General features: G+C 41.1%; 1 protein-coding gene across 1 annotated transcript in view; it reads left to right on the top strand.

Annotated features, from left to right (window-relative positions):
- The window catches only part of LOC123861063 (IQ domain-containing protein H), a 61,796-nt gene that overhangs the window by 5,281 nt on the left and 30,301 nt on the right, over nt 1–26,214 (top strand). Inside the window, exons 2-4 of the mRNA XM_064569719.1 lie at nt 3,546–3,668; nt 5,053–5,147; nt 13,841–13,958. Of these exons, the coding sequence (XP_064425789.1) occupies nt 3,546–3,668; nt 5,053–5,147; nt 13,841–13,958 (336 nt within the window). The remainder of the gene's footprint in view (nt 1–3,545; nt 3,669–5,052; nt 5,148–13,840; nt 13,959–26,214) is intronic.

Below are 26,214 nucleotides of genomic sequence, written 5' to 3'. Positions count from 1 at the left end.
GTTCTACTAGGAGGCCTTTTGTTAAATACTTAACTTCTTTCACTTTTAAGTCTATCATTCAGACCTTTTATGGTTTCAGCTGGATCTTTCCTCCACTGATCAGAACAGTGGGGTTCTAACTATACTGATAATAATCATCATTGTAATTGAAATAGTAGCCAACTTTATTGACAGTGAGACACTCTGTGGTAACTCTGCTAGGCAGGTATCATATTTAGCCCCAGTTTACAGAGGAAGAAACTAAGGTACGAAGAACTAAAGTAACTTGCCCAAGGGGAGAGACCTTGTGTGTGTTGCTCCTGAAACAAGTTATGGCGTGTTTGTCAAACAGTCTTGAAGAAGTGGGGTCGTGAGTCCGGGAGGTTTCCTTAGTGCTTTCTTTTCTTTTTTAGGGATTTTATTTATTTATTTGACAGAGAGAGACACAGCAAGAGAGGGAACACAAGCAGGGGGAGTGGGAGAGGGAGAAGCAGGCTTCCCGCGGAGCAGGGAGCCCGATGCGGGGCTCGATCCCAGGACTCTGGGATCATGACCTGAGCCGAAGGCAGACGCTTAACTAACTGAGCCACCCAGGCGCTCCGGTGCTTCTTTTATTAATAACTCTTACAAGCTTTGTGTTTCTACTTTAATAATGATCATGTGATATCTTTTTAATACATCTTTTAAAATGCTTGCTTGACCCAACTCTTAAACAAATGTTTGTGCAACAAGGATAATCTAGTCTTGCAATCGAAATTAGCTTTTTAAATAGTATTGGAAATCCTATTTCCAAAATCCAACCATTTTATGTTAACACCAACCTTGGAAATATTGGAACTAATCAATGCTTGATATCATTGCTATCTTCCTTATCTACTCCTCCGTCTGGTTTGCCAGGAGCATACAACATAAAATGAAGGGGCAAGTGGGCAAAGTTCACACTTTGAGAATGAGTCAGCCAAACTCTATCTTTAGCAGAGATGAATAAAATGCAATTATGGAACTGCTTTTGACAACATGGAATCTGGTTGCATGGCTACACTTCTAAATTCTAGAGCAAATCTTCACTGCATTAAATCTTTCAAGGGCCTCTTATTAAGCAGCCCTGTCCCCAAACTGTCAAAATAATAATCCTCCTCCAACTAGGAAATATATGGAAAGCAATGCATTTGATAATCACAGAGATGATGAGGGACATGTAAAATTTCAATATGTTAGACTGGATCTATTTGAAGAAAGAACAGAGATTTAGAACTTAATCTTTGCTCCTACCCAAGTCTGATGACACATTTCCTACAATACTTGTCTCTATTGTAATTACTATACAAACAGATGGGTGGTTATTGAGAGGGGAGAAGAAAATATCTGGCAAGAAAATAAACTCTTGAGGAAGATTAAGAGAGCAATTCAAATCAATGAACATTTATTAAGTGCCAGTTATGTGCAAAGAGTTTCACTGGGCTTGACAATTCAGAAGAAGAGAATTAACATTTGTTCAGTGTCCTCCTATGTGGCTGGCCCTGTACGAAACACTTTCTGTACTTGAATTCATTTTATTCTTGCCACTATTCCAACAGGTAGCTGTTTAGCCCCCTTTGATAAAAGCACCAAAGACTCTCAAAAACTACGTAAATGTGTCAAGCTCTGTAAAGGAAGAAATAGGATTCTAGTTCATATCTTCCTGGTTCCAAAGCCTACCTTCGTTCATTTTCACACACACATTGCTTTATTTTTAATCAACAATTCTATGAGGTAGAATTTTTTTTTTTTTTTTTTTTTTTTTGTGGTAAAGAAATCAGAAAAAACATAATGGTGTGCATGGACATCATGCGACCAGTGATAGAGCAAGGAATTATGTCCATTTGCCTTTTACTGGGCCCATACTATGCACTAAACCGATTTCATATTATCTCATAACTCTGAGTAGAAGTGTAATTGCCCACACAGAGCAGATGAAGAAAGCAGCCCTTTGGTTCCATGATAAATAATCCAGGACAGTTTCACTCCCCCCAGCTGTTGACAGGCATAATTACAGAATGATATGTGAAGTTACAAATACTACAAATACTAGAGCTACAAAAAGGAAATGTAGTGCCTTCTAAGGAAGAACCAGGAAATGTGGGTCTGGAAAGTGGGGCTTGTCCTTGAACTGACTCTCTGTACTTTGCAAATGCCTTTAGACAATAGATGGTAAATCAGCTTGCAGCAGTAACTTGGACAAAATAATCGAAAGAAGTACCTCTTCATCCTTAGGGCCTACACACAAACAGTAGGTGTGTTCCGATTTCAATCTGTGAGCCCTGAAGGCTTTCCGTGACAATTTGTGCAGAGTACAAATGACCAGATGTGTCTACCAGACTGTGATGCCCATCAGTGAAAAGATGCAAATTCTGATCTTTTGAATACTTGGCTCCATGGGAATTTTCCAAAGTAATCGATAACACAGGCTGGATCAATGTATATGCCCAGTTATACTAACAGAGAAAAGGTAACCGTTTCAAAATGCCTTTAGCAACCCAGTCTGCAGATTGTTATTGGTGTGACTATTGCTGAAACAGGTGTTAGGTTCATAAATTTGCATAACAAAATGTTTTCCTTGTGGCAGCAACCCATACAATAATTGGTGCCATCTGTATTTATCTATTGAAGTTTGGTTTCTGATATGAATACAAAGAATCTTGTGGTGTCTAATCTCATAGCACCCAATTTATTGAGGGTGGTGGACATTGGAGAGGCGTTCATCATTCCCAAGGAAAATACAGATTGAAGGAAAATGTTGAAGTGATGACGTATGTTGCTATTCCTTCACCGTCCATTTTCATTTCTGACTATGTGAAACAGAATCAAGGCCACACGCCTACAGAACTGCTTCTTCAGAGTAGTACGTGGGGAAGATCCAGCCAGAATGGAAAACCAAGGGGCTCTGTCAACCTATTTACAATTCCCTTTTGAAAGGCTCTGCTTGCTTGCTTGCTTGCTTGCTGAGAGAGAGAGAGAGAGAGAACAGGGCAGGGCAGAGAGAGGGGAAGAGAGAGAAATTTCAGCAGACTCCATGCTAAGCATGGAGCCCAACATGGGGCTCGATCTCACGACCCTGAGATCACGACCTGAGCTGAAACCACGATTTGGACACGTAACCGACGGAGCCACTGAGGCACCCCTGAAAGGCTCTGCTTTCACTAAAACCTCTCATTTTCTGATTTCTTACCTCTTAACCAGTGAGTAGAAATCCGAGTTTGGTGCAAACTTCATATCAGCTCATACTTTTTACTAGCTGAGAAGCAGAAGCAATTTGAGTTGTAGTTTTATCTTGGACTTGTTTCTAATGAGGGGAAGGAAAAATACAAAATTGTATGAAAGCTTAGTTTTTTAAAATCTGAAAGACAATAATGCAACATTCTAATAAAGAATATCTTAAAACCATGAAGACAGTCCTTTTCAGTGAATATCATAAAATCTATTTGATTGTCTCTAGCAATTCAAGCAAATTGCATATCTTTAAAATAAATGTTTCAGGTGAACTCTGTATGTATTCTTTCAATATTTTATATTTTTTATACCTACAGGTCCATGAAGACCTTTATCAGTTAAAGGAGAAATTAACAAATTTCCCACTTGAGGAAAAAGGAGAGGCTCTAAACATTCAGAATCTTGAAACTGCAATCAAAAGGACTGAAATGGGGTTAAGAGTAAGTAGAGCTTTAGATATTAAATAAAGTGCTGGAAGGAGACAAAGATTCCTCTAGAAGAAAAGGACTATGGTTTTCACAGGACCTGTGTAATTCTATAACAAAGATGGACTTAGGTTGGTCAGCAGCTTTCTCATTCTGTTCCTTTTATTAAAATCGTGATTATTAACTGATTGGTTGGCATCCTGTCACATTCCACAAAGAATTTAAGGTGTTGGGAATGTAAGATTATGCAGTGACAACCCCTAATGTATGGCTTGATAAAAAGAATTAAGAATTTTTAAAATAACCATTAGTCCAAAAATATGCCTGACAAAAAAATGATTCAAAGCAATACACTGCAGAGAGTTTCTATCAGATTCACTGGGGTGCTGAAGAATAAGAGTTTATTTTTCCCTAAATAGCTTAAGTATTTTTAGATTAGTAATTTTTGTGATATTGTGATCCAGTAGGTAGAGCTAAAGAGATGTACCAATTTTGGAAGAGAGAAATAAAGTACACAGGGACTTCATCATTATAGATGGGTTGAAGAGCAGATAATTTTTAGACCAGGATAATATTTATTTATAAAACAAGGATCTAGGGGCGCCTGGGTGGCTCAGATGGTTAAGCATCTGACTCTTGATTTCAGCTCAGGTCCTGATCTCAGGGTCGTGGGATCGAGCCCCATGTCAGGCTCCGTGCTCAGCGGGGAGTCTGCTTGAGATTCTCTCTCTCCCTCTCTCTCTACCCCTCCCCCCTGCTCTTTCTCTCTCAAATACAAGGATCTATTAGCACATGGGTCCAAATAAGGACCATCTCCATCTTCGAGACCTCGAACTGTCACTGTCCCTGCTCTGGCCTCAGACTTTCACTCTCCCACATTGTCAGCTTCACAGCCCAGCTCCTCAGACTGTGAGAGATGGCGCGTGTTTTGTTGCCTCGTCAAACTGGCCCACCATTGTCCTAGATTACCTGACAGTGAGAGGGCTGCACCCAGCTGGAGTCTTTGGGTTGGCCATTTTAAATAATCTGTTACCTAAAGGCCACATTCTTGCCCCGGATGCTTGAAATCCCTATAAAGGAAAGACATTACTCCATATCCATCCTGCCTAGTAAGCTTACCTGGCTAAGCGATTTACTGACTATTGTGCATAGTTTAATTTGTGAAGAGTGCTACAGGTCATTCAAGATCTGAGCCTCAATTGTTTATGCTTTTTGGGATAGTTAAAGTCATTTAGCCTCGAGATGCCCAATGATAGTTTAGGCATGCAATAAACGCATAGCATGTTGTGTCTTTTGGCTTAATTACACAATTCAAAGCGTTATCCTAATGAAATAAAGTAAATTAGCTGAGTATCTTAAGTCCACTATAATGGCCTAAACTTTAACTTTTCTGTAACAGATTCACATTGAGAAGTATTTAAATGTTGTAAACCATCATGTGTTAACGACTCCTATTGATGACGATAATTTATATTCTTCTCATGCTTCCAAGTGGTAAGTAAAAGAGCCATTTTGGGGTCCAAAATAAGTACAATAAAAAAATAACTTTTCCCACTCAGGTCAGATGACCATAAAGATAAAATCTTCTTGGCTTTGTTCATATCCATGCTACGAATTTTAGTAGTTTTGTATAAGAAGTTAGTGGCAGCATTTGAACTTTAATGAAGTTTATCCCAGGTTACTCTTCTTGCCTTCTAATACTTGACACCATGACAATTACTTCAGAGTCCTAGTTTTGGTGTTACTATTTTTTTTTAGTAAAAGGTATCCAAAATTCAACTCCTAAAGGAAATATTTGTAAGTTATGATAGCTGAAAAGAACAAACTATGAGGCAATTATAGCCTCAGAGAACCAAGCAGAAAGGTTCAGGCAAAGACCTTTCTTCTACAGTTCTTCTCCCTTGCCAAGGAGTGTCCTTGCCCCTTATTAGGCTCTGGAAGAGTGAAGGAAGACTTCACTATTCACTGGGGCATGGAGCTGGCTACCAGAAGTAGTTCTTGGATCCTTTCTCTCCTATTCAAGACAATATTAAGATCACTGGCCTCCCAGCAGGAAGGTAGGAGCCTGGCAAGTTTGTAGAGCCTTGCAAGCCTGGGGGAGTATCTCCATCATGGCTGTGAATGGATGCTGCTAAAGTAGCACATGCAACTTGAAAATGAAATGATAGGAGCCAGGTCAAAAACTGGAGAAAAGTCCAAATGGGTCCTGCCTAGTAAGTTTACCTGGCTAAGCGACTTTAAAGTAAGCAGGCAGGTCCTGGGAGTCGCAGGAAGTGGCTCAGGGAGGAAGCTAAGCAGCAGCAGGAGATGGAAATGGAAAACAGGAGAGTCAGGAGATCAGGGACTGTTGTCTGTGACCGGTGTATTTCCGGGTTGATAGTCACACCGGACTCTGCACTTGCAGGGGTTCCCAAGAGACTGTCATGAATAGATTTGGCCTCAGAGTCTACGTTCTGTTGGGAGTTTTCTATGCAAAGCTGTTTGCACAACCCAGAATTCCTGCAGGTTCTTATGCTTGGGGGTAGTGTGACTGGCCAATCCATTGCATTTTTCTTCTGAGGTTCCATGACAAAAGTCCTTCTAATACCCAAGTAAGAAGGTGGTTTTCATTATTGATGGCAGGACTCACTGAGGGACAGGTTGCTTATCTCAACATTGCTCAGGGGGCCAGAGGAGGAGACTTAGATTATCAAAGTCTTGAGTTGGAATAAGCTGGACCTGGCCTTTTATGCCACATGGCTGTTAGTTTAAAAATTGGGGCATGAAGATGTCCATCAACAGATGAATGGATAAAGAAAATGTGTGTATACACACACAATGGAATATTATGCAGCCATCAAAAGGAATGAGATCTTGCCATTTGCAACGACGTGGATGGAACTGGAGGGTTTTATGCTGAGCGAAATAAGTCAATCAGAGAAAGACATGTATCATATGACCTCACTGATATGAGGCATTCTTAATCTCAGGAAACAAACTGAGGGTTGCTGGAGTGGGGGGTGGGGTGGGAGGGATGGGGTGACTGGGTGATAGACACTGGGGAGGGTATGTGCTCTGGTAAGCGCTGTGAATTGTGCAAGACTGTTGAATCTCAGATCTGTACCTCTGAAACAAATAATGCAATATATGTTAAGAAAAAAAAGAAGAAGAAGATAGCAGGAGGGGAAGAATGAAGGGGGGGAAATCAGAGGGGGAGACGAACCATGGGAGACGATGGACTCTGAAAAACAAACTGAGGGTTCTAGAGGGGAGGGAGCTGGAAGGATGGGTTAGCCTGGTGATGGGTATTAAAGAGGGCACGTTCTGCATGGAGCACTGGGTGTTATGCACAATGAATCATGGAACACTACATCTAAAACTAATGATGTAATGTATGGTGATTAACATAATAAAAAATTTTTTTAAAAATTGGGGCATGCATCCATAACATGTATTTATTTATTTATTTATTATTATTATTATTTTTTTTTTTAAGATTTTATTTATTTGCGAGAGAGAGAATGAGAGACAGAGAGCATGAGAGGGGGGAGGGTCAGAGGGAGAAGCAGACTCCCTGCCGAGCAGGGAGCCCGATGCGGGACTCGATCCAGGGACTCCAGGATCATGACCTGAGCCGAAGGCAGTCGCTTAACCAACTGAGCCACCCAGGCGCCCAACATGTATTTATTTATAATTGTATACTTATCCTAGGGAGTGAACACATTATACAATACACGGACAAAGAAACATTTAAATAATGAGACAAAGAAGATTAAATAGTTTAAAATATTTTACTTTATTAACAGCACGAAACTGTCTTTTGCTAAAAAAGGTTATTAATTATAATGTTCTGGTTGCTTTCTCTTATTAATCACAATGGCTTTATACTGGCTGTAGCTAATAACCCGAAACACACTCTATGCTTCATGGAGATTCAGCATGGATGCTGGTTGAATGGGAATCCATAGTTCAGTTAGTCTTCTGGATAATTTTTAAGTTGGTGGTTGGGGGTGGAGATTTCGTGGACTCTTCATGAGTTTGATTGGTTTATCATCATTTTTGCTCTCTAGCGTGGCTGAAGAAAAGCTCAGGCTATGAGTAGGTGTCCATTCCGGCATTTTATTTTTCACTGATGCCCATTTTCACTGGCTTCAAAATACAGTCTGTTTTTTTGCAGGAATCTTTTTAAGACACCTGTCCATTTTCTCAGGCTTGAGTGAAAATTAATGAATAGAATCCATGAACTCACTCTACGAGTAAACTCCAGAACATTCTAACGCTGTCAAAAAACATCACACAGACCTTACTGTTCATGCCCTTGTGGTTTGGAATCTCCACTCCCAGGAGGCCTCCAGAACCGCAGGGAACATGACCACAGGAGGGATCCAGGGACAAGCTGAATATTAAATAGTAGCACAAAGTAACTTCTTATTTTTATTTCTTCTTTTACATATTTCTTATTTGGTGTAAATAGAAGTTCTTATACTCTCCTCACCCACCAATGGCATTCTTTTACGGATCGCCTGAGATGTGGGCATCCTGTTTGAGAGACCACAGGTCTAGAACGACGGTTCTTAAACTTTGGTTTGCAATCCTCCTTTGCCAGCCCCCGGATGGTCTGGAATTGGCATTTTAACAAAGAGTCTTGGTTAGGGACGCCTGGGTGGCTCAGTCGGTTAAGCATCTGCCTTCGGCTCAGGTCATGATCCCAGGGTCCTGGGATCGAGTCCCGCATCGGGCTCCTTGCTGAGCAAGAAGCCTGCTTCTCCCTCTGCCTGCCTCTGTCTCTCGCTCTCTGATAAATAAATAAAATCTTTTAAAAAAAAAAAAAAGAGTCTTGGTTATTCCTAATGCAGATAATTTGTGCTTAGAATCCCCGGGACAAGCATAACTCCCTGGAATCAGTATTCTTTTGGCCACATAGAGGGTCTGCCTCTGTATGATCAAGAGCCTGGTCCTGGAAATTCAGCTCCCCCATTGCTATGAAGGGTTGGAGTAAGCCTCTTGCACTAGGAATGAGCCACAAGTGGGACCTGGCAGTCAGGCCACTGCCACCGTCTGCTTATACCATGAGTGTGCTGGAGTGTCAGAGGCCAGGAGTCCAGAGAAGCAGCTCTGAGAGGGGTGCTATATAATAAGGACGGTGGATCCCCATTATTCCCTTGACAGCAAGCACAGTTGCTACGGTAGACTGAGAATCAACATTGTTCAGAGATACGGGGCTTCATTCCAACTATGGCAACCCAGGAAATCAGGAGAGTTCATGCCAAGTGAATTCCAATACTATCCCTGGATATACCTTAAAAAATGATTTAGAACAGGCCAGATACAATCATCATCTTCATTTTCATCATTATTGTGAATTTCATCATTGTCACCAACAGCTTCATAACACTTGACAGTTTGCAAAGGACTTTATTTTACCCTATGAGGCAAATATTTAACCTTTCCTTTTAAAGATGTGCATCCTGAGGGTCACAGCAGGCCCGGGTCGCACTGGTGTTGGTGGTGAGACCCAGACTCAAGTCCAGTCACCTGTGTGTGATCGAGCGCTCTCCAGCACCATGGCCACCTGAAAACCAAGAAGTCTAATTTTCACAAAAGATGGTTTTCTTTTCAGCAAGAAGGGAAAATCTGGTCATTTTGTCCAGTAGAAACAAAAACCAGGAGGGACACAAAGTGATAACAACTGATGCCAGCAAATGCAAGATGTCCCCCGCCGTCATGCAGAAAACAACAATGAGGACATTATCAAGAGTGGTCTATTTTCTCCAAAGAGCTCAAAGAGCTTTTGTATTGTTTTCAAAATATGTTCCATTACTATCCCACTTTGGCAGTGATTCTTCTATGTCAAAGTGTCTTTCTTCCTCTCACATGATTGGCTTTCAAGGATTTTATTGCTCATAATATGTGCTCACACTGCTCTTAACGACCATGCTTTGTTACTGACACTGGGAGGGTGACGACCATCTGTACCCACACGATCAGAACTGCATGGAAATCTTCATTTTATATTCTGTTGTGCCAGTGTTTGAGAAGGGGGAGAAAGAACAAAGCAAATAGATAATAGTGAGCATCAGTGAGAGGGAAAGAAGAGGTTTGTATTGCATGGTGAGTGTCCATCAGAAGGTACATTTTCCTCAGTTGAAGAAGCATCCCAGAGCCCAACCATTGTGGGCTGTTACATGGCGGTACATGAATCCCACTTGTGTAGACTATGACTATATCCTAGTCACAGGGAGAGGTGAAGCACAGGGAACAAGATGGGAACGCCTGGTGGTCTGTGTGAAGGGTTTGTGGAGGTTAACTGTTCTTTCCATTTCTCTGTGGGTTTGAAATTTTTTTAAACCAAAAATAAATTTTTTAAGAAAGCAGTATAAAATGAAAAACAAACTGGGAAAACATCTGCAACAGATAGGACACAAAAATTGCTAATAGTCTTTTAAAAAAGAGCTCCTGCCAATACAAAACAAAAAACAAAAACTTGACATAGAAGGACATCAACAGACTACTCACAGAGAAAGAAATGCAGATAAGCAGTAAATATGTGAAAAATGTTTAATCTCATGGGGAAGCCAGAGAAATGCAGTGTAAACAATATATTATATTTTCTTTACAAATTAGCACAACAGATCATTTAAACCATCCTCATACTCAGGGCTGATGAGGTGGCAGTAGGAGGGGAATACTTTGATTCTACCACTGAAGGAATAAGTTGGACCAAAGTCCTTAAAGGCAATTTTTCAACAGGTGTGAGAAGCTTTGTACAATTGTCATTTTTTAATTTAGCTGTTGTACTTCTAGGAACTTCTAGGAAATAAGAGAGACACGTGGATCTCTGTATAAGTTTGTTCACTTCATTGTTCTATTTTATAGCAATAAATGTGGAAATACCTTCAATGTTAACAGTTAAAGCATGATTCAGTCTATAGCACATCTATGTGTGCATTGCATAGCTAGCTATTAAAACTGATACTGTCCGAGGGGTGCCTGGGTGGCTCAGTCGGTTCAGTGTCTGCCTTTGGTTCAGGTCATGATCCCGGGGTCCTGGGATCGAGCCCTGCCTCAGGCTTCCTGTTCAGTGGGGAGTCTGCTTTTCCCTCTCCCTCTGCTCCTCCTCTACCCTCCTCCCCTGCTTGTGTGCTCTCTCTAATAAATAAATAAAATCTTTTTAAAAAGTTTAAAATTAATACTGTCTGAGAAATTTTAATGACATGGAAAAATCCTCACAGTATATATTGAGGGGGAGAAAGCAGGATGCAAAATTGTATCTCAGTTCAAACTCACTTTTTTTTTAAGACTTTATTTATTTATTTGCCAGAGAGAGAGAGCGCACAAGCAGGAGGAGCGGCAGGCAGAGGGAGAAGCAGGCTCCCCGCTGAGCAGGGAGCTGGATGTGAGATTCGATCCCAGGACTCCGGGATCATGACCCAAGCTGAAGGCAAACACCCAACTGACTGAGCCACCCAGGCATCCCTCAGTTCAAACTTACTTCTAGATACATAATGCGCAGAAGTGAAAGGAAGATGGTGTAGACATACTTGCCCCTATTCCTTCTGATAAATACAGCTGTAAAGCCTGGATATTATATACAAAACAAACTTAGGAAGACTTAGAAAGAAGGCAGGCCAGTTAGGGGCCCTGGGACCCAAGGAAGGACATAATGGTGAGGCCCCTGGATTTTCTTTTTGCTTTGTGTATCCCTTTATTGGTCTATATTGTTCCTTCTCTCTGTAGAGCTTCTTGTGACATTTCTTACAAGAGAGGTCTCTGGTGACAAATTCCCTTAGTGTTTGTTTATCTGAAGAGGTCTTTATTTCCCCTTTGCCTTTGAAGCATAATCTCACTGGACACAGAATTCCAGGTTGGTGGGTTCTTTCCATAATTCAAATAGTTCACTCTTCTCTCTTCTTGCCTGTATGGTTTATGAAGAGATGTCTGATACAATTTATATCTCTCTTCCATAGGTAAGTTGGGTTTTTCTTTGCCTTCTTTTAAGATTTCCTGTTTGTTTTTAGTTTTTCATAGTTTGAATAGGATATGCCTAGGTATGGTTTTTTAGAATTTATCCCAGCTTGGTATTCTCTGAGCTCCCTGCATCTGTGGTTTAATATCTGTCATTGGAAAATTCTCATCATTACTCAAGTATGTCTTCTGTTCCTTTTTCTTTTTCTGATATTCTCATTATGTGTATGTTATACCTTTTATAATTGTCCCACAGTTCCCGGACACTGTTTTGTTCATTCCTCTTTCTCTTTGCATTTCAGTTTGGGAGGTTCTATTGATGTTTCTTCAAGCTCATGGATTCTTTCCTTGGCTGTGTCCAGTTCATTAATAAGCCCATCAAAAGCATTCTTCATTTCTTATGGTGTTTTTGATTTCTAACATTTCCTTTATATTCTTTGAGTTTCAATATCTCTACTTACATTATTACATATCTGCTCTTGCATGATGGGGCTACTTTTTTCCACTAGAGTCGTAGCTTAATTAATCACACTGATTTTAAATTCCTGGTCTGATAATTCCAAAACCTCCTGTCCTCGTATCTGATTCTGATGCTTGCTTTGTCTCTTCAGACTTTTTTCTTGCCTTATAGCTTTGTCTTTTTTTTGAAAGCTGGACATGATGTATTGGGTCATAGGAAATGAGGTAAGTAGGCCTTTATCTGGCTAGGAGTTGGGTTGTGTTTACTGTAGGTGTCTGAGGCTTCAATTTCCTCAGCTGTCTTTGCCTTTGTGTCCCCTGTGGTCTTTGGGTTTCCCTAGAAACTTCTTCCTAAGTAGGTCTGAGCCTTGAAGTCCTCTCATCTGCGATCCTCTGTTATACTGAAGCCTGCAGATGTAGTGTGCTGGGGGAAACATTCAGTGCTCCTTGATCAGGCCCCCCATCTTCCCATGGCTCTGTGCCCCCAGACTGTTACCTTCACAAGTTTGTCTTGGCTATTCCCCCTCTTAGGTGAGGCAGGAAGCCTGGACGGGGTTGGAGTTAGCTAATTGCCCTTCCTCAGGTCAGATAATAATTTTCCTTGAGAGCTGGCCTTTAATACAGAGAACAGAACGAAGAACAGAACCCTCTGGGATTAGTCTGAAATGGTTTCTGTTCCCTCCCCACTGCTAGAGGCAGCAAGGGATTTTCTTCAGGCCTCACAGCAAGAACATGGTGGGGCTTCTAGAGGTAAAACTCAGGAAAGTATGCCCCCTCCTACCCCCCACCCCCCACCAAGCCTTGACCCCTCAGAATTTATAACACTCAAGCTAAGGCACACTGAGCCTCTGGCAATTTGTTGAGTGGAGTTTAACTGTTCTTGCCAATACCAGCTCCAGCAGTAGACTCCCTCTCTGAAGCTTTATCCAGGTCTGTCTGTCTCTGTGTCTCTCCAGTTTTCAGGGCAGTAGTTTTCCTGTGACTTCAATTCTCTGATAGATCTAAGAAGAATTGCTTTTCCATTTCTTCAGCTTTTTCTTATCACCCTCATCCTCACAATACCTTCCAAGCTCTTTACATGTTGAAATGAAACCAGGAGCCCACAAACTGCTTTTTAACGATAATTTCACAGATGTGGGCATCACAGTAGAGTCAAGAGATTGAGTCATTGTGGTTGAGTTTAAATGATCTTAATTACGTTGACCATTTTAAAGAACAGGGATCTGCTTTCCAATGAGAAGTTTTAAGACATACATTACACACACAGTCGTTCTTACAATTTTATTTTGTTTTTACACTGCTCTCCCATGGAGCTGCCCTCTGCTTAATAAGGAAGACTTTTAACCGGCCTTTGATCCTTAGTCTTTGCAGCTCTATAAAATAGAAGTTTAAGGAACATAAGTGCTAACTGCTTAGAGACCAGCATTTTGAATTTATTTAACATCGGCTATTCTGTGATTTGGCTTTACAAAATAAAATATGCTGTATTTTTCTCTACCAAGAAATGTTTATAGTGTAGTAATTCTGTCAGTTGTGGGTCATATAACCTCAGCCAAACGTAAAGCTTTTTATTCGTGCTATAGTGGTCATTATCAGACTCAGAAGTTCTTATGCTTAATAAAACAAGTGCAGATTAATAGTGGTAAAAAGGCTAAAGTTGGTTTATTGTAATTACCAATGGAATAGTTCCTGTAAAATCTAACTGAACTAGGAAGCATTGTTTTAAAATTACAATCTGTGAAGATAAATTCAATTTAAAATTTTTTTTCTTTTTTTAAACTTAGGTTGCTTCCAGCTGTAATTGATCAGAAATCATTTATTTTCCCTCTAGAATCTGAGGGTAGACTTTGGCAAACCCAAAGACAGCACGGTACATTTCCACATGCCTGTCCGAGAATAAAGGTAGGAATAGAGACATCCATAAAGACAGAAAGGGGATGAGTGGTTGGGGAGGCTGGGCGGAGGGGAGACTGGGGAGGGACCTCTGATGCTTATCAGGTGTCTTTTCGGGATGGTGAAATGTTCTGGAATTTGATAGTGGCAATGGTTGCACAATTCTGTGGATCTCCTGAATACCTTTGAACTGTACACTTTAAAAGGGTAAATTTAAGGGATATGAATTATGTCTCAATAAAGCTGTTAGAAAAAAAAAACTTTTTTAGAGTAAAGGCAGGAAATTTACTTTGTGTTCTAAATGAGGGAACATGCCACTGTTGTTTCAGATATGTTCATGGCACGGTCAGTTTCTACCACACAAGAGCTTTCTTCAGAAAGCAAAATATACCAAACCACAGTGCATTCACGTTTTTAAATTAGCAATAATCACACCTCAGATAAACCAGTGACTGCAATGCTTCCACATGCACAGCTAGAATTTTTGAACAGAGCCCTCCAAGGAAAGTTTCCAGGTGGCAAGGGCTAGAGCTCAAGAGGTTACTGATTTCGCCTGCTGGGTGCTCTTGGCAATCGGATTCCTGTTCCTGATTCCCCAAAAGTGGGAACAGCTCACCTCCCATCAGGGCTTGAGGAGCGCTAACTTGATTCACCTTCAGAACGATCCTAGAGTGACGTGCTCTTGTTGTCTTCATTTCACTGATGAAGAAGCCAAGATTCAGAAATGTTAAAGAAATTGCCCAAGAGGACACAGCTAGTAAGTGTCAGAGGCAGGATTATGTACCCAGAAATACAGGGATAACCACTGAGGTGGCCCTTTTTAGATAATAGCTTTGTTGAGGTATAATTAATATACCATAAAATTCACCCTTTTTAAGTGGACATTCAGTGGCTTTTTGTATATTCACTGATTTATGCAGCCGTCACACTGTACCCTCATTAATGGGTAACGGTGCCACCCGTATTTTTCCTCCATCACACTTGACAAAATCTGTAACTAGATTTTTTTAAATGTCTGTTTTCCCAGTAGAATATAAATTGAATGAGGGCAGGAGCCATGTCAGTCTGTTCACTGCTGTATATTCCCAGGGGACTCTCGATAAATGTTTGTTGAATGAAGATACGAGACCACAGGGCCCACCCCCATGTCCAGTCAGTCCTGGCTCCACGACCTTCCCCTAGCAGCCCGCTCCTACTTCTACACTGTCCGTCCTACACGGAGTCTGTCCGGCCACATCTGTGGAGTATTTACTATGTGCCAAAAGCACTGTCAGAGGCACATGGGGACGAATGACGCCAGGTCCCCATTCTCAGAACTCACGTTCTCTTACACCGTGAGAAAGGGAGCTTAAATGTCTCCCCACCCTTCCTATTAAGTCTCTGCATCCGTGAAATTTTTTTTTCCTCCAGAATCTCAGGAGGGTCACTGCTGGTCCACAAGTAGAAGGTTAGAGCTCTCTGGTTTGTGGGAACAAGGAAACAAAATATCTGAAATTAGGACTCTTTAGAATGTATAGCTGCTATTATTATTTCAGAAAAAAATAAAACTGTGGCCCAGAAATTTACCTTCCCGAAAGAGTTTTGAATCCTGGCAAACGATCACAACGATAAGAAATCTTATGTGCTGAATACAACCCCAGAATTCTTTTAAATACTCTGAGCATGGGTGAGCTCCATTTAAAAGGGGCACAGACTGTTTCCTGCCCTGGCTTTCCCTCAGGGCCTAGATCCCTATCGTTGTTTTATTTCTAATATCAGTGACATCTGCTTAAAAATGCATAACCGCGGACACACACGATAGCCCTGATTTTGCTCTGTAAACTCACTGACAGACAGTGCTGTTCTGGCAGCTGTTCCTGCAAGCCTGCTCCACCAACTTCAGAGCTTGTATTATGAAGTCGCAGTGACATCCAACTGGGATATCACCACCTTTAATTGCCCACTGCCAACCTGTTCAGCTAGGTAAACCCCAGTCGCTTCTTGCAGCTCTCTTTCTCCAAAGTAGATAACTATTTTTGGAATTCCATTTCACACCAAAAACTTACATGACAAACCATTAGGAATTGCTCAATTGTAATTAAAAGTCATAATTAAGAATTCTTTGGGGGCACCTGGGTGGCTCTGTTGTTGGGCGTCTGCCTTCGGCTCAGGTCATGGTCCTGGGGTCCTGGGATCGAGCCCCGCGTTGGACTCCCTGCTCGGCGGGAAGCCTGCTTCTCCCTCTGCCACTCCCCCTGCTTGTGTTCCCTCTCTCGCTGTGTCTCTCTCTGTCAAATAAATAAAATCTTTTTTTTTTAAAAAAAGAATTCTTTGGACAGCTACATGCACACAAATGAAACTGGACCATTTTCTCACACCATACACAAAAATAAACTCAAAATGGATTAGTGGCCTAAATGTGAGACCTGAAACCATATAACTCCTAGAAGAAACCAGGCAGTAATCTCTTTGACATTGGCCTTAGCAACATTTTCCTAGATATGTCTCCTTAAGCAAGGGAAACAGAAGCAAAAATAAGCTATTTGGATTACACCAGAATAAAAAGCTTTTGCACAGCCAAAGAAACCATCAACAAAACACCAAGGCAACCTACTGAATGGGAAAAGATATTTGCAAATGGTAAGGGGTTATTTAAGTATTTATTTATACATTTATTTATACATTATACTAATAATTATACTTATTAGTATTAAGTACTTAATTATACAATTAAACACTAAAAAAATGGGCATTCCATAAAAACATTAAAAAATGGGCAGAGCGCCTGATTAGACATTTTACCAAAGAAGACATACAGATGACCAACAGACACACACAAAAATGATCAACATCACTCATCATTAGGGAAATGCAAATCAAAACCACAATATCACCTCGCATCTATCAGAATGGCTAGAATCACAAAGAGAAGAAACAACAAGTGTTGGCGAGGATGTGGAAGAAAGAGAGCCCTCATGTAATGTTTTGTGAGAATGTAAATTGGTATAACCACTGCGGAAAGCTGTATGGAGGTTCCTCAAAAAATTAAAAATAGAAATACCATATGATCTAGTAATTCCACTATTGGGTATTTACCTAAAGAAAATGACAACACTCATTCAAAAAGATACATGCATCCCTATGTTTATTGCAGCATTATTTACAATAGCCAAGACATGGAAGCAGCCCCAGTGTCCATCGATGAATGGATAAAGAATGGATACACACACACACACACACACACACGGTGGAATATTACTCATCCCTAAACAAGAATGAGATCTTGCCATTTATGACAGCATGGATGGGCCTCGAGGGTGTTACGCCAAGTGAAATAAGTCAGAGAAAGGCAGATATTATATGATTTCATTTACATGTAGAATCTAAAAAACCAAACAACTGAAGAAATACCAGACTGTGGTTGCCACAGGGGAGGTGGATGGGGGATGGGTGAAATAGAGGAGACTAAGTGATACAAACTTGCAGTTATAAAAAGTAAGTAAGTCCGGCTGCCTGGGTTTGTTAAGCATTTGCATTTAGCTCAGGTCATGGGATTGAGACCTGCATTGGGCTTCCTGCTCAGCAGTGAGTCTGCTTGTCCATTTCCCTCCCTGCTCCCTGCTCGTGCTTTCTCTCTCTCATTCTCAAATAAATAAATATATTTTTAAAAAGTTGGTAAGTCACAGAGATGAAAAGTACAGCATAGGGAATATAGTCAGTAATACTGTAAAAAAAATTATTTTCTTTTACATTTGAAAAAGCCATATTGTGATGACTGTTCTTCACAGTGTATACATTTGTTCTACCTCAGCACCAGCTCAATCCCTCTCTGGGGCTCCTTGGACTATAGGCACACCTGTACTCATAACAGATAAGGAAAGGATTTGAAATAAAAACAACAAAGGAGGAAGTAGGGGGAAGAAGAGAAGGAGAAAAAGTTTATAGGTTTATAGGGCAAGAGAGTATTTGATTTTCTTGTTGTATCTGGTAAGCCAATTCCTACACTGTTTAGACCAAAGGACCTACTTACAAACGTGATACAGTTGGTATGTTTGTGGAGCAGGGAAGATAAACCCAACCCACTGCTTGAGAACTATTCCCTATACTAATTCCATAAAATGGATTCCTTAGCAGTCAAACATAAAAAAAAATACTGTGATCTAATACAACGTGGCAACGTGCAAATCTGTGTCTAAGATGGGAAGGCTCCGATTTTGTGAATTTGGATCAAATTCAGAAAATGATTTTCAAACTTGGATCAAAATGAAAGTTTTGAGGACTTTGGACATTATGAAGAATAATATGGTGAGAGATGAAAGCAGGAAAAAGAGCAGGTAAGGGTTGCTTCCCAGACTGTTGCTGTGAGTCCTGCCTCACATAGTGGTGGGTGGCCCATGAGGTGGTAGTTAGCCTGCCACAGAGCAGAGCAGGCAGAAGAGAGCGCCTCCGTGAGCCGACCCCGCCGTGAGCTTTGTCTTCTCCCAAGAGCAGCGGGTTAAAAAAATACCGCTCCTTCTCCATGGCTTTTTATTGAAGTGTTTTAAAATACAGACCTAATGACATCTCACCCCTCAATGCTTTAACATGCATCTTTTAAAATGAGCATATTCCAATGTGCCCATAATAACATTATCACACCAAAAAAAGGAACAATAACTTGTGAATATAATAAATACTCAGGTCATACTCAAATTTCCCCAATTGATCCTCAGATGGCTTTTACGAATCCTTTACCCAAACCTGAATCTGCTAAGATCTATTCATTGCATTTGATTATTTTTTCTTAAAGCTCTAATAATCCAAAGCAGAGAGACTCTGTTCATTTCATTGCTGTCATTGGTGCCCAGCCCAAAGTAGGCTCTCAAGAGATGACAACATCATGGTTAGAAGTATGGGTTCACATCCTGGCCCCACCACGTCCTACCTGTTCCTTAACCTCTCTGTCTGTGCCTCAGTTCCTCGTCTGCAAAATGGGCATAAGGATAGTCCCTACCTCATAGAGCTGCTGTAAGGATAAATGAGTTAACAGATGTAAATGTTTATAACAGTGCCCCATATGTGGGTGTTATACAAGTGTTCATTCTTACTATTTGCTGATGAATACTTGGCAACCTTAATTATGTACCAAATATGTGACAGACACTTTAGGCATCAGCCAAACCTCTCTGGTCTCATGGAGTTTACATTCTAGTTGGGGTCGGGCATTTCTTAGGAAAAGAAAAATGATTTGCAAAGTAAATACATATGTAATATGTTAGTTGGTGAGAGAAACCTGGGGAAGGAACATAGGAGTGTTTGATGGTCTCCCTTGTAAGGTGACACTTGAGCAGAAATCTGATGGACGTGACGAAATGTCTGGCTATTTGGAGGGGAAGAGCATTCCAGACAGAGGAAACAGAACACGTAAAGACCCTGTACTGGAATACAAATGATGTGGAAATGTTGGGGTTTGGAGCAAACGGTCAAGAGAGAATTCTCAAGATGTCTTTGGTGCAAAATGGTGATATCATTAAAGCAAAGGGACAGCACCAATGGGCAGAAAGAGCTGCACTGGGATTGTGAGGGGTGGCCCATTATATATTTTCAAGTTGGGAGGGAGTTAGGGATAGCGTAAGTCTTTAAGGAATTTTGGAAGCAAGGTTTCCAGGACCTTGAGGAGCTAGTTGTTGTTAGGAAAAGGTCATTTATTACTGTCTAGTAAATCTTTAGTCATGAGACCTTCAGATGTGTATCAGTAGGTCATATGCTTGGACGATGATTACTGACATATATCTTGGGGGGGTGGTAGAGAAAAAGGAAGTTTCCAAAGGAATTTTTATATGTTAAAGCAGACTTATAGGATCCTGGAGGTTGGGATGTTAAGTTAGGATTGCCTTTTGCCCTTAGCAAAGTATCAACATGGAAGCAGCTGAGTTCCTAGAGGAAGGTCACTCTGCCTGTCTCAAGGACTAGTCAATGGGCTGTAGGCAGTAAGGAAATTTAGTTGTTTCTTGTGCCTTTGTTTCCCACATCATAAAGAGCAAAGAACCTGGAGGGGAATATGCAGGGGGAGGGAAGTAGGAAATGTGGGAGGGGGCGAGATGTGGTGGACCATTGTGAGGACTTCGGATACCTCTCTGAGTGAGACGGGAAGCCACTAGGGTCTTTTCCTGCTATGAGGTAGAAGGGGAAGGGCAGCAGCGGGGGGACCATTTAGGAGCCTGTGTGGGCCATGATGATGAAATCCTAGCTCATCCTCATAACATTTGGGGGAAAGGAATTAATCATCCCTGTTTCACAGATAAGGAAATGGAAGGTGGGAGATGATTCTAATTTAAACCAAAGTGACGGCAGAACTGGCATTCAAACGCAGGTGTATTTGACCTCAAAGTTCTGGCCTTTCCTCACCATTGTTAAAAAATACAAAAACTTGAGCTCCCTTCCTGTGTTTACTACAGGGAAATTTACAACAACAAAAAAACAAACAAACAAAAAAAGGATAGACTCCTGATTTGGTTCACAAATGGCCCTAACTATCCCCAGAATTATCCTCAGGTATGTCCCTCCAAACTTTCCCAGAGAAACTTCTCAATCAACGCACCTGATTAAGGTGACCTTTTTCACTTTCTGATTTGTTACAATAATGTTAATGTAGCAATTATGAAGCCACATTAGAATTATTTATAATACATTAGGATACTTGAACATATGCAATACTGTTTTACTGTAACCAGTTACTATTCAATTGGCTTACACATACATTTTAAAGAGGTTTATACTTTACAATGTACAAAAGCTATAGCTAATGGGACAGATGATTAAGTGTGGTATTTGGGGCTATTTCTATCAAAAGTAGGCATCAAAAATAGGCCCTTAGGACTATATCTTTTTTTTTTAAGATTTTATTTATTTATTTGACAGAGAGAGACACAGCGAGAGAGGGAACACAAGCAGGGGGAGTGGGAGAGGGAGAAGCAGGCTTCCCGCGGAGCAGGGAGCCCAATGTGGGGCTGGATCCCAGGACCCTGGGATCATGACCTGAGGCAGATGCTTAATGACTGAGCCACCCAGGCGCCCCAGGACTATATCTTCTGAGAATATTGTTTCTATGGGAAGAATCGATTAGCTACATATTTATAACTCATGGCACCTTCTCCAGAAACTTAAGTTACTTATTACAAGTGCAAAGACTACCCAAATTTTATTATATGGTATTCCATGCCTCAGTAACATTTCAAAGGTGGCATTCCAAATTTCTCATGCCTTGCTCCATGTCTTACCAGGAAATACTAACTTCTGGGCACACAGGAGAGCCATCATTCCCAACTCATCAGGGTAGTTCATAGCAAAGGGAGGGAGGCCAGAGAATTAGCAATTGGCCCATGTGCCATAAAAATTGGACAGAACGTCACCTTTGGCACACGTTACTGCTGTCTTCTGATGACTCTGTCACTGAGGCATGCAGTAATAACACAAACATAGTAAAACTAAAAAAAAAAAATGCCTTTCATCACTGGTAAGCTATTTCCTCAAATATTTTAATTTTAATGTTCTATGTGTGAGGTGGGAGACATACGTATCTCTGTGCTATAGGAAGCTCAGAGTCTGTAGACAGGCATTCTGCAGGATGAAGAGTGCTTTCATAGAGGTTTAGAAAACATGCTCTGGTAGGGTTGGGGGGGGGGTATGCCAAATGCCTGGGCTTTGTTATAACCCATAAGTACATCATCTCTCAAATCTGTTTCAAGTACAGTTGTCTCTGACCTCTGTGTCCTAGTCTGCCCGCTCACATAGCATGTTCTTGTAAGAATTCTTCAACACTTTAAGGACCTTCAGTGACCTCTCATTATTTCACTATTTATCACTTTTGCCTTATTGTCCTTTTCCTCGTTAGCTAGGTTAGGTTGTGTGCTTATGGCAGAAATTGTTGTTGCTTCCCTGCCTGATACCCATCCTCCCTTCTGCATCACTAACAACTGTGGTTTTGTTCAGGATGGCATCACGCCATGAGGACGATCTCTCATTTCTGAGCCTTCCTTGCAGCTAAGTATGACCACGTGTCCCAGTTCTGTCCAGGACTTACTGGAGCGGCAGTCTACTGGGGATTGGTTCTAGGGAAGGTTTCGCTTTCCCGATGAAAGGGTAGAGTCACAACTAGCATGTCCCTTCTCCTCTTTCCCCTTTCCTTCTGTCTTGAACACAGACATGACATCTGGAGTTGTAGCAATTGTCTTGCAACCATGAGGTGACAAGCATAAAGACAAAAGGCAACAGTTTGAGAAAGGCAGAAAAGAAAGGGGAAAAGGACTGGACCCCACTAGCTTTTCTGAGTAGCTGAGTTTTAGCCAGATATAAGCTTCTCAATAAAGACTACATTTCCCAGACTCCCTTGCAGTTGGACATAGGACCAAGTACCGGCCAATGAAATGTAAGGGGAGGTATTGTGGGCAGTTTTCTGGAAACTTCCTTAAAAGCTACCTGGCTTGCACTCTTTGACCCTTTTCTTCCCCTTCATTTATCCTGCTGCCTGGAATGAAGCTGGGAGGGTTGAGACTCTATTAGCAAACATAGACCCAGAGGAGAAGGCCCATATATCAGAGATAGCAGGAATACTGAGCTAGAAGGAGCCTGATCCCTAGCAACTTCATGGATTTCCAGACCAACCCTGAACAGCCTGTCTCTGGACTTCATATACATGAGAAGAATAAATTGTCTTGTTGAAGTAATATTCTTCCAGTTTTCAGTCACAGACAAACTTAGTCCTAACCTTCCCATTACCAAGTTCATTAATTTTTCTATGCCTGGATTTATATTTTAGGTCTTCTCCTTTTTCATAGTGGAAGAAGTGTCCCTCCTCCTGTCAAGCTCAGTCTCTTATCAAAGCTTTGGCTTTTGCGGTTATCCCTTTTCATTAACCATCAATTTCTCATTCTTCAACCATCCCCGGATCTTTGCATGACTAGCATAGTTTTTTCACTCAGGTCACAATTTAACTGTCATCTCCTCAGAGAGGCTGTCCTTGACCACCATATCCAAGGAAGCCTCCCATTATTCTCTATCCCACTTATGGCAATCTGAAATTAAATTATACATGTGCTCACATGGTTATTATCTGATTCTTCACATTCCTTCAAGAATGTAAGATCCATGTGGACAGCGACTGTTTCTTGTTCACCAACACCTAGCAGGCTCTTAATAAATGTTGGAATGAATGAATGAATGAATGGCTTTTGTTGGGAGTAGAGAAAGAGATGGATGTTAGGGGAGGTCTCCCAGAGGAACTTGAGCCTGATCTGAGCTCAAGTTTGACAGTAAAAGTGTGCCCAGAAGACACTGAAGAGGGGAGAAGATGACATTCCCACAGAGGAAACAGCATGCTCACTTGCAGGGGTGGAGAGAACATGTATGTGAAGACAGGCTGGCTGGGCACGGAGCAGTCACGAGGGAATGGAGAAGAGAAGGCCAGATCATGCCACCCTAAGGGAAACTCGGGGGATTTTAAAGAGGTAAGAGGCATATCTTAATTAGTGATCAGAGATTCAGTCTTTCTAGAGGTTATGCAAAAGATGGATTGGCAGGAAGGAGACCACATAATGGCCATTACAGAGGTCTACATAATAATCAAGGAGGGCCTGGACCAAAGCAGTGCCTGTGAGGATTAGAGCAAGAGTAATGGATCTGAGAGACAGGAAGGAAGTTGCATCAAGAGAGTATCAACTAACATTTCTTTATAATGTGGCAGCATGCTATGATGGAAAGAGGTTTTGAAGTCAGAGACATAAATCAAATCCTGTCTCCTCGCTTGGGTTTGTAGGACTTTGAGAAGTCCCTCAACCAATTATTCTCATTGTTAAAGTAGTAGTAATATCACGTACTCCCTCTTGTCCTTTTCTTAAGATTTTGTTTATTTGAGAGAGAGAGGGAGCAGGAGGAGGAGCAGAGGGAGAGGGACAAGCAGACTCCACACTGAGCACAGAGGCCAACGTGGGGCTCGATCCCATGACCCCAAGATCAGGACTTGAACTGAAATCAAGAGTCAGATGCTCAACTGACTGACCCAGGCGCCTCCCTCTCTTGGCCTTTTAAAGACTAAAGCAGTTGCATCAGGATAGTACCCACCTATTATGGTGCCTGACACAAAATGGAAGCTGAAGAAATGCTAGCTCTCTCCCCCAACGTTTCTCATAGTCTACAGTTCAGCTCCTACAGGAATCAGAAAACAGGAGGGGCACATCTGACCAGAAGTAGTTAAATCTTAAGGTTTTGTGAGCCTGAGGCAGTTAGGCAGCAGCTGGGCAATCTCAAAACAGCTTGGAGTTTAAGTGGCGCTATGATTGTCAGTCCCTCCAGCCTTCACAGGGAGGTAAGAGGGGCTGCCATAGAGCATAGAGTGCTCGAGTTGAAACTATAACAAAACAGTAAATAGTTAGCTAATAATCACCCTTTAATTTTATTTTAAAGATTTTATTCATTTGACAGAGAAAGAGAGACAGCAAGAGAGGGAACACAAGCAGGGGGAGTGAGAGAGGGAGAAGCAGGCTTCCCATTGAGCAGGGAGCCCGATGTGGGACTCGATCCCAGGACCCTGGGATCATGACCTGAGGCAGATGCTTAATGACTGAGCCACACAGGCACCCCATCACCCTTTAATTTTAAATAGGACTTTTTACTAAAGAAGTTGTTTTTTGAATGGACACCAAAATATAGACCGAAATCCATGTAACCAACATCCATAGTTACCATAATTTTATAATTCTTATTTCGTCTCTTCCCTCCCCTTTTTTGGTGAAATCTTTTAAAGCAAATCCCAGACATTGTATCATTTCACCCATAAGCACTTCAGATAAGGACTTAAGAAAAACATAACTATTATCACATCTAACACATTTAACAATGCATTAATACTATAGAATTCCCAGGCACTGTTCCGTTTCCCCCAATTGTCTTAAAGTTGTTGTTCTAATGTTTGAATTAGGATGTAAACAAGGTCCACACAGTGCATTTGCATCTCATTTTATCTACGACATTTCCCCCTCATTTAAAAAAAAATGTCACTTATTGGCTGGAGAAACCAGGTCATTGGTCAGATAGGCTTTTCTTCACTGTTTGAATTTGGCTGATTGCAATCTCATGGTGTCATTTTATGTTTTCCTCTGTCCCTAGTATTTCTTGTAAACTGGTGGTTTTATCTAGAAGCTTGACCAGATTCAGGTAACATCTTTTGGGCAGAAATAGGTCATAGGTGGTGCTGTGTACTTCCCCTTAGAGGATATCGGGAGGCAATTTCTTTTTCTCCTCTAAAGATGTTAAGATTGATCAGTGGGTCTGAGTATTACTGGCTCCATCTACCGCCCCCCCTTTTTTAAAGGTTTATTTATTTATTTGACAGAGAGAGACAGAGAGAGGGAACACAAGCAGGGGGGAGTAGGAGAGGGAGAAGCAGGCTTCCCGCAGAGCAGGGAGCCCGATGCAGGGCTCGATCCCAGGACCCTGGGATCATGACCTCAGCCGAAGGCAGACACTTACCGACTGAGCCACCCAGGCGCCCCTCGATTTATAAAATTCCCTGAATGGTATTAGTGACCATTGATGTTTGCCTAAATACATTATTTCATTAGGGAGTGCAAAGCAGCGATTTTTATAATTCCACCCTTCCTTCTGCATTTATTGGCTTCTATGAAGAACTGTCCCTTACTGACTCTTTGGTGCATCTGAAAAATAGATTTTTCAGGAAAAGCGGGATAAATGCTTGATTCTTTTCCTTTATTTACTTTCAAATTAATGTACCAATTTTATCAAGTAGGTTTTTTCAAAAGAGGGGAAAATATTAAGAACTCGGGGTTTTTATATATTTGTATTGTTTCCATCCATTACAGTCATTGTGTTTTAGCCAGTAGGCTCCTGAGTAGTTCTTTATTATTGCAAAATACTTACCGTACTTTAGTAATTTCCCTCACAAACAACCCTGTGAAGGTAGGTATTATTACCTAGCTTTACAAATGAGAAATCTACATCACATGGCTTGAACCACGATTCAAGGTCTATTGTTCTTTCCATTAAATATAATAATGGTTGAAAGAATCAGAGTGTTAAAGGTGACTGGATTCTTTTTTTTTTCTTCTGGTTTTAAGATTAAACAGTAGAGGTCTTTAACCAGTGGGAATATGATATTAAGCAATATACACTTTAGAAGGCATTACTTGGGGCAAACACTGTTGAGAATAATGTTATGCTGATGAATACTGTAACTTAGTAAATAGCCCGTCTCAACTTTGTTTGTGAAGCATTTCAATTTTGATTACTCTGT

The sequence above is a fragment of the Mirounga angustirostris genome, unplaced genomic scaffold, assembly GCF_029215605.1.
Source record: "Mirounga angustirostris isolate CCGP_5_RB_7025 unplaced genomic scaffold, mMirAng1.0.hap1 SCAF_9, whole genome shotgun sequence".
Classification (NCBI taxonomy): domain Eukaryota; kingdom Metazoa; phylum Chordata; class Mammalia; order Carnivora; family Phocidae; genus Mirounga; species Mirounga angustirostris.
Note: the sequence above shows the minus strand (reverse complement) of the source record. Positions and strands in the feature narration are given on the sequence as shown.